The sequence below is a fragment of the Cupressus sempervirens genome, chromosome 1, assembly GCF_028749045.1.
Source record: "Cupressus sempervirens isolate cs-2001-9-10 chromosome 1, ASM2874904v1, whole genome shotgun sequence".
NCBI classification, from domain to species: domain Eukaryota; kingdom Viridiplantae; phylum Streptophyta; class Pinopsida; order Cupressales; family Cupressaceae; genus Cupressus; species Cupressus sempervirens.
In genome coordinates, this window is record NC_143118.1 from 354,683,810 (window position 1) to 354,698,853 (window position 15,044).

The following is a 15,044-nucleotide window of genomic DNA, read 5'->3' on the forward strand; positions in this document are numbered from 1 at the left end:
CCTCATAGGATTTTTTCGCAATTTTTTTTTCAAGCCTTGGAAACTTTTTGGCTTTAGCAAGTTTTACAACCATGGCATAAAGTGTTAAGATTATAGTCTCATTCGGATTGAAGTTATCAGACTATTACTATATATGTGTGTGTGTGTGTATTTGAGAAATAATATAAATATGCATACATATATACATATATATGTATATATATATATATTCACTAACATACATATATATATGGATCAAATTAATTGTAATAATATTGATGGAATCAAATCTTTACTAGAAGTTTAGGTTAAGGACTAACCGATAGTTATTGATCAGTGTTTATGAATATCCAATGTCAAGCCCACGAAGGGCCATGGCTCTTTGTGGCATATGCCATAGGAGAGTCATGTCCCTTCATGGACATTGACTCTCCATGTATATAACTAGTAAATGCTATTAGTGACTGAGGATAATCATATCAATATCAAGGGAATAACGAACCTAATACAAGTCATCACCATTACATCATATTCTGATTTGAATATTGAACATTACATTATGATTGTAATATATAGATATATAACAATTATCCAAATATGACATACAAGTGCATTGATTTTTTCTCTATAAAGATCCTATTTCATTAACATGGTATTAGAGCCTAGTTAGAGGAAAATCATTGGAAACAAATCAAAATAAGATTTTCTCTTATCATATCAATCAGAGTAAATTAAGACTAAGATGGTGAATGGGATCAAAGTAGAAGATAGATTGGAAAGCGCTGGAAATTTCTCCTCATGGAAAATATGGATTATAGCCTTACTTGAAGAACTTGAGCTAGAATTCCTCATAGAAAAAGATCTAAAGATTCCTGAAGAAGAACCTAAATGGACAACTTGGAATAGACGTAACAAAAAAGCCAAGAAGATAATAATCAATGCCATTAGAGATCATATTCTCCCTTCAATAGAAAGATTGAAAACAACTTATGAAGTATTTAAAACTATAAAAGATATATAAAAATAAATAAAGGAGAGGCAATAATGACTTATTTCTTAAGAATTTTTGAAATAAAGGATCAACTTGCCACCATTGGAAACAATGCAGACGACTCAGAACTTTCCCTAATTGCTCTAAGAGGACTACCTATATCATGGGAAGCATTCATCCAATGTGTAAGTCTCCCTTCTGTTGTGAGGTTTTCACACCATCACCCCAAAATTTTAGGGACTCCATTTTTTTCGATTGCCTTAGCAAATTTTTTAGAATTATCCAAAAGTTTTCAATTTGAAAATTTTATACTTTGGATGCCTTTGGGCAAGGAGAGATTTGATGTGATTTCTTTTTTTCACCCGGTGCAAAACTTGATTTTTTGGAACATGTAATTTTATCCTTAGGCCAGACAAATTTTAAAAAACATTTTTTTTCAATGGTTAGAACAATATTTGACAGGATAAATTTGCACAATTTTGGACTTAGATAGATTTTGAAAATTTGAAATAATTGTCTAAGCTTGAACATTTTCAAAATGAATTTGTTAAATTTAATCATTTCAGAAAATCGTGAAATTTTTTGTGAAAAATGAAAATTTTGATAGCAAAATTAAAATTGAAAAATTGGATTAAATTTCAAAATCTCATTAAATTGGTTGAAATATTGCTTAAGAGATTCTTAAATATTAAAGGAAATTGGTAAATTAAAATTGAAAATTGATTTTGCCTTGCTAAATTCAATTTTAATGATATGTTAATTGCTAAAACATTTTTAAATGAAAATTTTGGCATCTCCTAGGCTTTCATTCTTTTATTTTGCAATTTTTAATCACAACCAGCAATTAAATGGGCTACTTTCACTTTGAGCTAGGTAATTTTAATGATGCATTTAAATCTGGGCCATTAATAAAGACACTAATTTAATTTTTCTTTCCTCCAAGGCAAGTCGGCCAGCTTGGAGTGACATGGAAATTTTGGTATAACCCACCCCCCCCCACCCCCTCTCGCATTTCCTCATTCCATCTTCTTTCTCCTTATGTGTTGAGAGCGATTTTTCTCTAGAAGGGCAACTTGCAGATTTAAGCAATTTTTGGGCAAATTTTTTCTTGCTTGGTGGCATTTTCTTCTTCTATCTTGGGAAAATTTCTACCCTAGGTCAAATTTTGGAATAGATCTGAATTTTTCTTACCTACATGATTTTTTGTTGAGGTCTAATTTTCTTTCCTAAGGCTGTGATTTCAATTACTAGATTTGGGTGATTTTGTTGGTGAGGAAGCTATGTGATCCAAGGTTAAATTTTTTGGCAAAAGTGGGCAATTTCAAGGAAGTCAAAGTTTGGATTTTTGCTAGGGCATCATTATTTGCAAGGAGGCTTGAAATTTTTGAGATCTAATCTGAACCTGAAGAGGGCCCAGTTATTGGTAAAGACAAATTTAAGGTAAAATTATACTCATTGTAGAGGTGAAGATTGGTTCAAAGGCAAACTCTACTCCTTTTTCTTGCTTGGTTTCATTTCCCTTATGTTCTTCTTGCATTCATCATCCACCAGTTCATCATCCCATTGATGGGTTGAAGTTTGGAGAGATAAGTGTAGATTTCATGATAGGACACTTGACGAGGTAGAAATAAGCTAGACCACCCTAGGTTGAAGTTGGGAGATATAAGTGTAGTCCATCCTAATATAACACAGAGGCAGAAATAAGTGGTAGTCCCATCCCTAGGTTGAAGGTTGGAGATTGATAAGTGTAGAGATAGGACATGGCAAGGTGGAAATAAGCTAGATTCCATTGATAGAAAGAAAGTTGGAGATTGATAAGGGTAGTCCATATCACTTAGAATGAAGGGGCAGAAATAAGTGTTTAGGATGGTAGATGTTAGTGCAAGCAAGAATCCCAAGGGAACGAATACCAAGAAAGACAAGAAAAACATGATGCCTAAGACCACCTTTTTGAAAGTGAGGTGAATAAGTGATACCAATATTGACCTAATAAACATGATATAGCTAAAGGATAGACTAAAGGAAGGGCAATCCCCGATGGCAAAGAAGATCTACAAAAGTGGAATATTACACACAGCGGCCTTCCCTCCTACCTTGCCTTGTCCAAAATTGGTAATAGAATGTGCATCATAGTTTTCTTTGGTTAGTAATTCCATCATTTTTGATGAAGGGAAGAGAGTGTTAGACAAAATTGGTAGAAAAGTGATCAAAGAAGCATTTAATATCCCTCGGTACAAAGGCATGACAATGGTAATGATGGATTAGGCAGCTAAGTTATTTTAAGATAACCAGGAGGCTTATTTCATTCCTCTAAAGCAAGATTGGTTGCACGAAGGCAAGAAGGGAGTTACCGGATCATCAAGGTTCACCGTGTCAAATTTCAAATCAAAGTATGGCAATCTCATTATGCTTCTCAATAGGATCATGGGCCTAGCTCAAGGTATCCAACTCAAAAAATTGAATGTACTTTATTGATGAAATTGAAAAAGGAAAGAGAAGATTTGATTGGGCTAGGATCATAAGCGAGAATTTAGAATTGCAACTTGGGATCATGCAAAATAAAAAGAAATTCCATATGGAGCCTACCTCTTTTATTTGATTTGGAGGCGGTGAAAATTGAAAAGTGAATCTCAAGGAAGAGTGAATTTCAAGGAAGAGAAAATTTGGAGGAGGTGATTTGAAAATATTTAAGGCTAGAGACCAAAGGGATAATTCATGTGGACAAGAGGAGAACGTCAATGAGACAGAATTTGGATCAAGATTAGATAAGTTGGGGAAGGCTGCCATCAAGAAGAAACATTTGGGCACCCTTGCCTCCCTCAATGCCTTTATCCAATACGTGAAAGAATATGAGAAGGATCATGAAAAAACATTGCAAGCAATGAGCAACATGATGAATTCAGTTGATATCAAGATGAAACACACAATGTGCTCTCCCATGAAGGAACTCAACAACAAGCTAGCCAAGTTCATTGCTTTGGCTAAAAGGACGAAAGAAAGCGGTAGAACTATATTAGAAGATCATTTGATGTAAGCCCAAGTGGCAATTTCTCCTTCTTCTTAGGTAGGATAGGTGTCTGATTTTGATTGGCTACCATTTTGGTGCCTTCTCATTGGTTGCCACTTTTCCTTTTTTTGCATTGGTCCATTGATGAGGTGGCATCTTCTCATTGGCCGATGGGTGGAAACCCTAATTAGGGTTTCTAGGATCCAATCTAGATCATTGGTTTTGCCTCTTTATCTCTACCATCAGTTGTAAATTTTGGCCTCTATATAAGGCCATTTGCTCTCATTTGTAAAGAGAAATTGTTGCTAAGATAATGCCAAAATTGCTTCTCTTTATCATTCTTGTCACTTGCATGGTGATTAAGAACATTTGGTGTTATTGCATGGTTTCTACTTCCAAATAGTTAATGCTAGATTTCCTTTAAAAGTTGTTAAAGTAGATTTCACTTTGAGAAAGTTGTTAAGAGTAGATGGATAATTGCATGGTAACATTAGTGGATGTTTGATAAGGATTTATAAACTAGGCCACTAGCATCCTAGTGGCTTGTTAGGAAGCCTTGTGTCGTAAACTAGTCCATTTCCCTTTGAATCATTGCATCTATGGAGGTAGAGCCACTGGTAAAATTTCATTAGATTCAATCTCCATCCATTTGCTAATCTTTTCATTCATAGGAGTAGTAGTAGAATAGCAAGTAGTTGAGTAGCTAGATTTCATTCTAGAAAGTTAGGAAAGTAAAAGTCATTAGAAGCATTATTGTCTCCTTGTGCAATCAACACTATTTGGCACTACACCCTCCACCATCACCGCCACCATCAACATCATCTGGCATTCATACAAAATCATCATCACCATCCCAAAATCCAAGTCATCCTTGAATGAATAATGTAAGGCCACGTACGTGATTACTAACAAATCACATCGATATAACTGAGTTAGTATCCACAGGTGTAAGGAACTATATTCTCATGTCTTCATGAGTAAAACTTTTCAAGAGAGGAATTGAGTGTTTGATATCCCATATAAAGTGTTCAATTGCTATATGTTATGTAGTGGTACAAAACTGACATCAACACCTTCACTTCAAAATTTTGATCAACTAAAGAACGAATGCACTAAAGAGGAATCACGACTACTATCAAGAGGAATCTGCACAAATAAGGAAGGAGAGATCCAATCACTACATAAAAACTCTAGAAACAAAGGAAAGAAGAGGAAGTTCAAACCAAAGAGAGGAAATAATTCTCAAAATCACAAGGAAAGAGATCTATCTAAAGTACAGTGCTATTAATGTGATAAGTTTGCTCACATTCAAAGATTTTGTCCAAAAAGAAAGGAAAATCAAGCTACCCTAGCTGAATCTCATGAAGTGAAAAATCCTCTATTCTATTTAGCCTTGTCAAGTGAATTAAACACAAGTAATAATACTTGGATAATTGATAGCAGAGCTTGAAGACATATAACTGGATTCAAAAATCAATTTGAGACATTCAAAGAGTATTGCATAGAAGAAGTCACAATTGGAGATAATTCTACTTATCTAGTAAAAGGAATTGGGACCTGCTCCTTACAAATAAAAATAGGAGAAAATATCCAATTAAAAGATGTCCTATTTGTACCAGGATAAAAAGAAACTTAATCTCCATTTCAGGTCTAGCTGACCAGGGATACCATGTCATCTTCAATGAGGATAAAGTGTTACTTTGACCTAAAAGTTCCAACATAAAGAATGCCATTAGTATAGTATCAAGAGATGGAAGCTTGTACAGATGAAGTATTAAAGAAAAACAAGCACTAAATCATGGAGTCCATAGCTCAAATGAACTTTGGCATAGAAGATTAGGGCACCTTGGCTTTAGCGTTCTTCCTACCATAGGGAAAATCACTGTAGGCATACCTAATCTCAAATTTGATCACATTAGTATTTGTAAAGGGTGTGCCCTAGGAAAAAATAAGAAAGGATATTTTCCTTTAAGTAAATTGTAATGTCCCTTCTTTGGGAACATTAGAATTATTAAGAACGAACGAATTCTCAATATTAAATTTGACTATGTTACCTGGAGATTTATTATTAAAGGTCAAATTAATATCTCATGTGGTCACAAGAGGACAAGGAGGAATATGATGATTTATTAGGGAAAATTTGAAGAGTCGCTGTTGTGAGGATAAAAGGAGATGAGACTCATTCTTTTGGGTATGCTTGATTTATTATTTTGGCTTTCAATTCTCTCTTGTGAGTCATTTAGAAAACTTGAGCTTTCAACCTGTGTGAGGACATAGCCCCTCGTGTAGGTAGGTAATGGATGCAAACCCATTGTCCATGGAGATATCGACATAGGTGTCTCATTGAGCTTACAGGTTCTTTGTTTTCCAATCTGACTGTATAATCTATGTATAAAATTGGATTGTAGTTGGATGGTTATTGTATTGCTGTTGTATAATACAATAATGATTTAGAAGTTACTTAGAAGTTGTTGGTTATTATAGTGCTGATGAGTAAGACAATAACATGCTTCTAGACTGATTGGAAGGTTTTTGGTTTAGTACTTTGATTTGTACCGCATTTTCCTTATGCTTGAGTCTTTAGTATCATTTTTGAAAAGACAGATTTATTGGAGAGAGCTTCAGATTTATTTGTTGTTCTTATTTTCATCTGCATGTGGATGTATGCTGAGTGTGTTATTTAAGAGTGAGTTTGAGTAAATACCTATCTCGAATTTCATTTGTTATTCATATTGCTGGTTATTTGTTAAATGGGTTCATTCTCTGAGATGTGCATTTAAAAGGGAAAATGAAAAAATTGGATTCGAGACAGTACAATACCGATTGAATTTATTATAGTATTGGTATGGGTCACTACATAAATACAAGTCAAAAATTGTACTAGAACTTGTTCACATTGATTTGTGTGGACCCATGACAACGCCTTCACTAGGGAGATTATTGTACTATGTGACTTTCATTGATGGTTACTCTAAAAAAACATGGATATACTTTCTAAAACCTAAAGAATCTAATGAAGTTTTACAAAATTTCAAAGAATTTAGAGCCCTTGTGGAAAATCACACTGCAAAGAAAAGAAAAACATTAAGATCAAATAATGGAGGTGAATAAACATTTGACATCTTCAAAGAATTATGTATTTCTATCGAAACTAAGAGGGAGACTACAGCATCTTATAATCCTCAACAAAATGGGGTTGCGAAAAAATAAAAATAGAACTATTATAGAAGCTGCAAAAGCCATGATTCATGACCAAAATCTCCCTATGTCTTTTTGGGCCAAAGCAGAAAGTACAGCAGTATACATTCAAAACAGAAGTCCTCATGTAACATTAGAAAATGTAACTCCTGAAGAAGCCTTCACATAGAAAAAACCAGATCTTAATCATATGAGAATTTTTGGTTGTCTAGTCTACATTCACATTCCCAAAAAGAAAAGGTCTAAATTAGAAACTTCCAGAAAAAAAAAGGCATATTCATTGGCTACAGTGAAAAACTAAGGGATACAAAGTATATATTCTAGGACAAAAGTCTGTTGAAATTAGTAGGTATGTTAAGTTTGACGAAGATATTGCTTTCAAAACATGCTTAAACAACGAAGACGAGGACATTGAGAATTAGAGGGAGAACACTATAGAAGATGATTCAACTGGAAATCTAAGGGAGAGTTTTTCTAAAGACAAAGGCACGCCTACATCTAATGTTGAGAATGATGAAGTCTTGAATCACAAAAAAAGACCACTATGGGCCATGAAAATGATTGAAGAGAACAATGTAGAACTAGATGAGGTTTCTAGAGAAAATAAGAAAACAAGAAATCAAAAATGCTATGTTGCCTTAATAACAAAACTCACAAAAATAGAACCAACTAATTTTGAGGAGGCTTTAAAATGTCAAGCATGGAAAGATGCAATGGTAGAGGAATATTAATCCATTCTAAAAAATGATGTATGGGATATTGTCCCTAGACCTAAAGACAAATCAATTGTATCTTCAAAATGGCTGTTTAAAATCAAGTATGCACCTAACAAAAGCATTGAAAAAAAAAATCCAAATTTTTTGAAAGGGGTTTTCCTCAAAAGGTTGGAATTGATTATGAAGAAACATTTTCTCTAGTTGCACATTACACTTCAGTAAGAACGATAATTGTCATTGCTGCATCCAAAGGATGGAAAATACATCAAATTGATGTAAAGACAACCTTCTTGAACAACATCATTGAAGAGGTAGTATATATATAGAACAACCTAAAGGGTTCACCTCACATGATAGGAAGCTTTATGTATGCAAACTAAAGCAAGCTCTATGGTCTTAAGCAAGCTCCCAGGGCTTGGTATGAGAGGATAGATAGCTATTTCTCCATGTTAGGGTACTCAAAAAATGAAGTTGATCCTAACATATATTTCAAAATATCTAACAATGACATGTTAGTTCTTGTTCTTTATGCAGATGACTTATTGATAATAGGTGCAGTCTGCCTTATAGTCAAATGCAAACAAGACCATAGCTGAATTTTACATGAAGGATCTTGGACTTCTACATTATTTTTTGGGTCTAGAAGTATGGCAGAAAGAGAACTTTATTTTCCTAAATCAAGGAAAATACACTACTGATATATTGACCAAATTCAAGATGATGGATTGTAAGCCTCTTTCAACTCTAATGGAAACTAACCTTCATAAGCTTAAAAGTGAAGTAGAAAATTTAGAACCTATAGACCCTACTCACTATCATCAAATTGTTGGATCTCTTATGTACCTGGTAAATATATGACTAGATATCTACTATGCTACGAATGTGTTAAGTCATTTCATGTGTAAACCCAAGAAGATCTATCTAATGGTTGTCAAGCATATTTTAAGATATCTACAAGGAACAATTGGACTTGGACTGAAGTATACAAATATAGAGTTACAACATCAAGGGTATCTCGATTCAAACTGGGTAGGCAATTCTATTGATCGTAAGAGTACTATAGGATGTTTTAGTCTTGGATTAGCTATGATATCCTAGTTCAATAGAAAATAGTTAGCAGTTTCTTAGAGCTCCACTGAAGCTAAATATATGGCTGCCTCTATGGGAGCACGTGAAGTAGTATGGCTAAAGAAACTTTTATATGGACTATTTGAAAAACTAAAGCCCACCATAATCTACTGTGACAATCAAAATTGTATTAAACTATCAGTTAACTCAGTTTTCCATAACAGGTCCAAGCACATAGAGATTCCTTACCATTATATAAGAGACATGGTAGATAGGGATGTTATCAAGTTCATCTACATTATCACTAAAGAACAAAGTGCAAACATTTTCACCAAGCCTCTTGCAAAGTTGAAAATCGAATACTTTAGGAACAAACTCGGTATGACTAAATTGTAACTTGAGATTGAAATCTCTTAACATGTAACTTATTCATAAATTTAGTAATAGTCTGATAACTTCAATCCTCCTTTTAAGAGGGAGCGTTAAGATTATAGTCTCATTCGGGTTGAAGTTGTTAATTGTATATATATATATATATATATATATTGATATTCACTAACATACATACATACATACATACATACATACATACATACACACACACACACACACACACAGATATATATATATATATATATATATATATATATATATATATATATATATATATATATGGGTCAAATTAATTGTAATAATACTGATTGAATCGATCTTCATTGAAAGTTTAGATTAAGGACTAACTGGTAGTTATTGATTGGTGTTTATGAATATATCCAAAGTCAAGCCCATGGAGGGACATGCCATGACTCTCCGTGGCATATGCCATGGGAGAGTCATGTCCCTCCATGGATATTGACTCTCCATGTATATAACTAGTAAATGCTATCGGTGACTGAAAATAATCATATCAATATCAAGGGCATAGCGATTACCAGCAGTCACCCGATACAAATCATCACCATTACATTGTATTTTGATTTGAATATTGAACATTACAGTATAACTGTAATATATGGATATAACGATTATCCAAGTGTGATATATAAGTGCATTGATTTTTTCTCTATAAAGATCCTATTTCCTTAACATAAAGATCTATATTTACTAAAAAGGTTGTTTTGTATGGTGCAAATGAAAAGATACAAAAGTAATGGTCTTTAGCATATATTTTTAGTAAGACCCCATGTGGTCTTTAAAACCTAGTTTAGTAGAAGACCCTGCATGCTAGCAGACATTCTGCTACTTCAGATGATTATATAACTTCTTTTTCTTTACAATCTTTAGAACCAAAATATTTTTTGTCTTCTAACTTTCTCAAATGAAATAGGTGCATAGGTTATGGAAATATGTTTGAAAATAATGAGTGTGTTGTATGTTTTGTAAATAAAAAAATACTCTATTTGAAATATGCTATGATGGGAAAAGGAAAGGAAAGGTGGTTTTATAGTCCACGACACTATGCCATAGTTTTTGGGTTTACATATGGTGACAGTGATATGGGACTACCTCGTACTCTTTTTCGAGAGGCGCTTGGTGCTACAAACAAGGCGTACATACCCTACCCCACAATGAGATTTAATGAGAGACCAAATTATTTGTAAAGGCAATTCTACACACAAATAATATAAAGTGTATCTACATTTTGTATATAAAAGATACTCTATGATAGACATGTTACAATGCAATTTGAACATAGAGCAAGTTATTTGTAGAGGCAAATCCACATAAAAATAATCAACCAGAGTGAACACAAAATCTAACTTCCTAAAAGTTTCAACCACACCTGGGTTTGATGAAGAACTTCATATTAAAAACTTTTAACTCCATATCAGCTTAGAACTTAATTATTTATAACACAAAGATGTAAAAGAAAATAGAATCAAGGTGATATAAAAAATAATACAGAAATACTTCCAAAGAATTGGTTTTGTGAGTTTATTAGAAATTTAAAGGGCTTGAAACTTGTGATAGTAGAATAAGTTCTAATCTTTTCCAAGAAATCTGATTCAACTAAATAGATAGATAAATACAATAAATAAATAAAACGAAAAAGATCAATAGGACGTTTCTTCTGTGTAAGTTATTTCCCTGGTCACTATAATAATTATGTACACTTGCAATTTCAAAAAACTTCAGGAATCGTAAAAAAATTCATTAATCTATTATAATTGTAGAGAAAGAAATCTAATAAACCTGTTCGAAAACACAATCTGAACAATGATAAAACAAATAGAACGAAAGATGACATGTAGTATTTTTACCTGGGAAAACTCTTATGGATTAAAAAAAATGCATGTAGAATTCTCTATTGTATAACTCAACTTTTCCATACTAATATGAATTTCTTAGCTCACCCATAAGAAAGCATGGATATAAATATGGACATCAAAAGTGGTTTCACACATTCTTCTCTATTGTATAAAACTCAACTTTTCCAATACTAATATGAATTTCTTACCTTGCCCTTAAGAATGTGCGAATATAAATATGGACATCAAAAGCAGTTTTACACATTGCATGACTCATGCAAAATAACAAAATAACACTCAAATTTCTATTTTCAAAAAATCCCTTAGACAGTCCCAACTTTTAGACATTAAAAATATACAACAATTATCGAACAATATTTTTCCCTTAAAATTCTGTACATAATATAAACCCTTTTAGTTGAAATTTATCTCCTACAAGAAATCAAGCTTAAAATATACAAATAAATAAACTTTTACGCCATAGAAGAAGAGATGGAGAACCTTTAATTACAATCAAACTCAGATCTTAGTTGTCACGAAGATCCTAGAATTAAACTCAATCTAATACCTTTAGGTTGAGAATGCATTTCCTACGAGCTATTAAATCAAAACACCACTTTTAAATCAAATCTTATGGCATGCCCTTGTCATATAAGAAGAGGTGACTGACTTCTAAGGTCAGTCAATTTCAAGTCTTGTATGACAGGGAGACCATAAAATCTAAGTCAAATAAATGATAAAGCACACAAACTTTTGCATATGATCCAATATAATAAATCATAAGACATACCAGATCTTTAAGTTTGGCACTATCAATTTCAGTTGAGCCCAGCATCGTTCACATTTTTCAAAAACATCATTTGGAAGAATTCTTTGTATCTAAAAGACAAAAATTCACCCTTCATAATCAATTTTAGACCATATTAGATTTTCTCTTTTTATGATGAGAAAATAATGTTTGTATTTGTTATACATACAAACCTCTGACAAAGGAAACAACTCCTTACAGCCATTAGTATCTAGGCAACATAAAGAATTAGGAGCTTGAAAACCTCCAAATGTGTATTCTTCTACATGTTTCCTGAAACATTGAAAACAAAAAAGGTGCCCATCTCCACACTGTTCAAAGACTCAGTTTTAGAATCTTCACATCTAAGAAACACACAAAGCATTAAATTAATCAGAATGGGTGTAATATGTAGCCATGTTTGATCTTTCTTTCTTTCTCATTTTTTGATTGTTTTTTGAAATGTTTTTGCTATATGAAAATGACAATGATAGTGTAGATAAAGAGATAATATAGTGGTACTTTAACAAACTTAGAAAATGAACAATATTGAGACATAAGATTACTGAAAATTCCAGATTTAATTTATGATTTGGAGCTACAATTTACTGCACAACAATAACAAGAATCCAATTCACAAATAGTCATTACATCTCTAATTCCAACACACCTAGAAAAGTGTAGCATAGAACTAAACTGAACTGGCTTGAAAATCAGCACTCTGACACTGGAAATTGAGATGTCTTGCTTGACCTACACGTCCAAATTCCACGTTGATGATAGAATAGGGTTTGAAAACCCTAAACACATCAGAACAACAAGATAAAAACCCTCAAAACCCTAGACTCCCATGAAGAGGTATGGAAAGCTTGAGGAAGTACAACCCACATTAAATGAGATATTTGACTTCAAATCCTTCCACAAACTCAAATCTGTGACTGATAACATATCTTCAAGAATAAACAGAAGCTATAGATTAATTCTTCACCAAAAACTAATTCACAATGAAGTCCATTTCCTGAGTGGAAACAACAACTAATTCTCCAGATTGTCTTCCAATAACATGGAGAATGTCAGCTACAAGGATTCCCATCCTCACTGACCAAAGGGAAGCAATTTCATCTACAAAAAATCAGTACTCAATACTATAAACTCAACATGCCAAATGAATTCCGAAAGTGCTTTATTATATTATCCTCCAAGAAGTTCAACCCACTCTTCCAAGCACACTTTATTTAATAAAATTCACTTCCTTTTATTCTCCAATGTCCCATTGAATATAAGGTCACAATATTAAAAGTTAGTTTAAATTTTGTAACTAACCCTTTGGTGTCCCTCATTAAGAAATTAAAATAACAATACATTTAGAAATTTAATTTTATTAGTTAATAAACTATTGCTATTTAATTTAAAGCCCCAAGACCATGCAAAATATTGAGTTAGCCATCAAAATTGAACCCACTGACCATACTAAATATAGAAACCTTGTCAACTAGGCTTGATGGGCCTTGAAACTAACTAAAAATAGGAAGTATTGGAAAACTATCCAAAAATCGCTATAGAAAAGGGCAGTCAACACATAATCCTTGTGGGAGCTCAACTTACCATCACCAATTATCAAAACTACAACACAAAATTGCCTCCAAGGTTCCCTACCCCTAACTCAATAGCCTACAAGAAGCCATTGAATAGTCTAAGGGTCCACCAACTTCATCTTCTAAGAAAGGGACATTACAACTTGCCCTTCCTAGAATTGCATGTCCTCAAACAATCTCAACTTTGGATGTTGCAAAATCAAAGCACTCTCCAACTTGGCATCCTTTTCTAGCAAGTTTCTTCATTTAACTAAAAAAAAATTGATGGCCCTCTTATGAAGACTTTGGTATCAATGATGACCTTTAGGAAAATATCAGCTTCCCTTGCTCATTCAATGGTGGCAACTCGGATGAGGGAATCACATTATGAACAAGTGCTTTATTGAGTAGAGATACATGAAACACATTGTGAACCTTGCTATTGCTAGTAAAACAAGCTCATAGGCAACTTCTCCAACCCACCTTGACACTTTGAATGGACCAAAGAATCTAGGCTTGAGCTTCTTTGCTATACTCTTCTTGAAAGTAAACTGGTCTAAATGTGTGGAGTCTCAAATAAATGATGTCCCCAACCTCAAAATTGCACCCAATTCAATGTTGGTCAATGTACAACTTCTATAAATTCCATGCACATTACAAATTCTCCTTTAGTGACTTCATGATGTCCTAACTTTCTTGTAATATCTGCTTCTCCTTGGACACTCTCCTATCCCAAACAGTATATCCATGAAGTTAGAGGCCTCGAACCCATACAAAGTGATGAATGGTGACATCCTAATAGAAATTTGATAAGTGGAACTGTAACAATACTCACAAGGTGTAACCATTTGATCCAATCCCTTTGCTACCTAGAAACATAGCTCCTAAGATACCTTTCCACCCTTTTGCTGACAATATTTGTTTGCCCATCTGTCTGTAGGTAATAGCTGGTGGTATAAGTGAGCTCAGTCCCGCTCAATTTGAAGAGATCCTACCAAAAGATACTTATGAACTTGTTGTCCCTATCAGTCTCAATGCTCTTGGGTATCCCATGCAATCTAAAGATATCCCTAAATAATAAATAGTGACATTTGTAGTTGTGTATGTCACTGAAATGAAAAAGGAGTGAGTGAATTTTGTCAACTTGTCAACCACCACATTTCTAATTAGGAAGAAGTAAGATTTAAAGTAAACCAGTTGGGTAAGTATGCTCATTTTCATTATGTTGGCAAGTGGGGCATTTTTTATGTACATAAGGACTTCATTTTTTATCCCGTTTAATGTAAACCTCTTCCAAATATTTCAATAAGACTTAAAGAAGCCCTAGGTGCATCATAAAAAGTCCCCATTATCTTCACCTTAAGCAATGGAGAAGGCATCAAGATGAATTCCACCCTTGCATATGATCCGATTGTTAACCACTGTGTACTTTTCATCATGAAGTGTGCCTCTTGTAACTTTTGTTGCCCAAGAAT

At 33.4% G+C, this 15,044-nt stretch overlaps 1 protein-coding gene across 1 annotated transcript in view; it reads right to left on the reverse strand.

Moving 5' to 3' along the window:
* The window catches only part of LOC149577702 (uncharacterized), a 98,208-nt gene extending 86,150 nt beyond the window's left edge, over nt 1-12,058 (reverse strand). Inside the window, exon 1 of the mRNA XM_089797443.1 lies at nt 11,999-12,058. Within this exon, the coding sequence (XP_089653569.1) occupies nt 11,999-12,043 (45 nt within the window). The 5' untranslated portion in view covers nt 12,044-12,058. The remainder of the gene's footprint in view (nt 1-11,998) is intronic.
* Between the last annotated feature and the right edge of the window lie 2,986 nt (nt 12,059-15,044).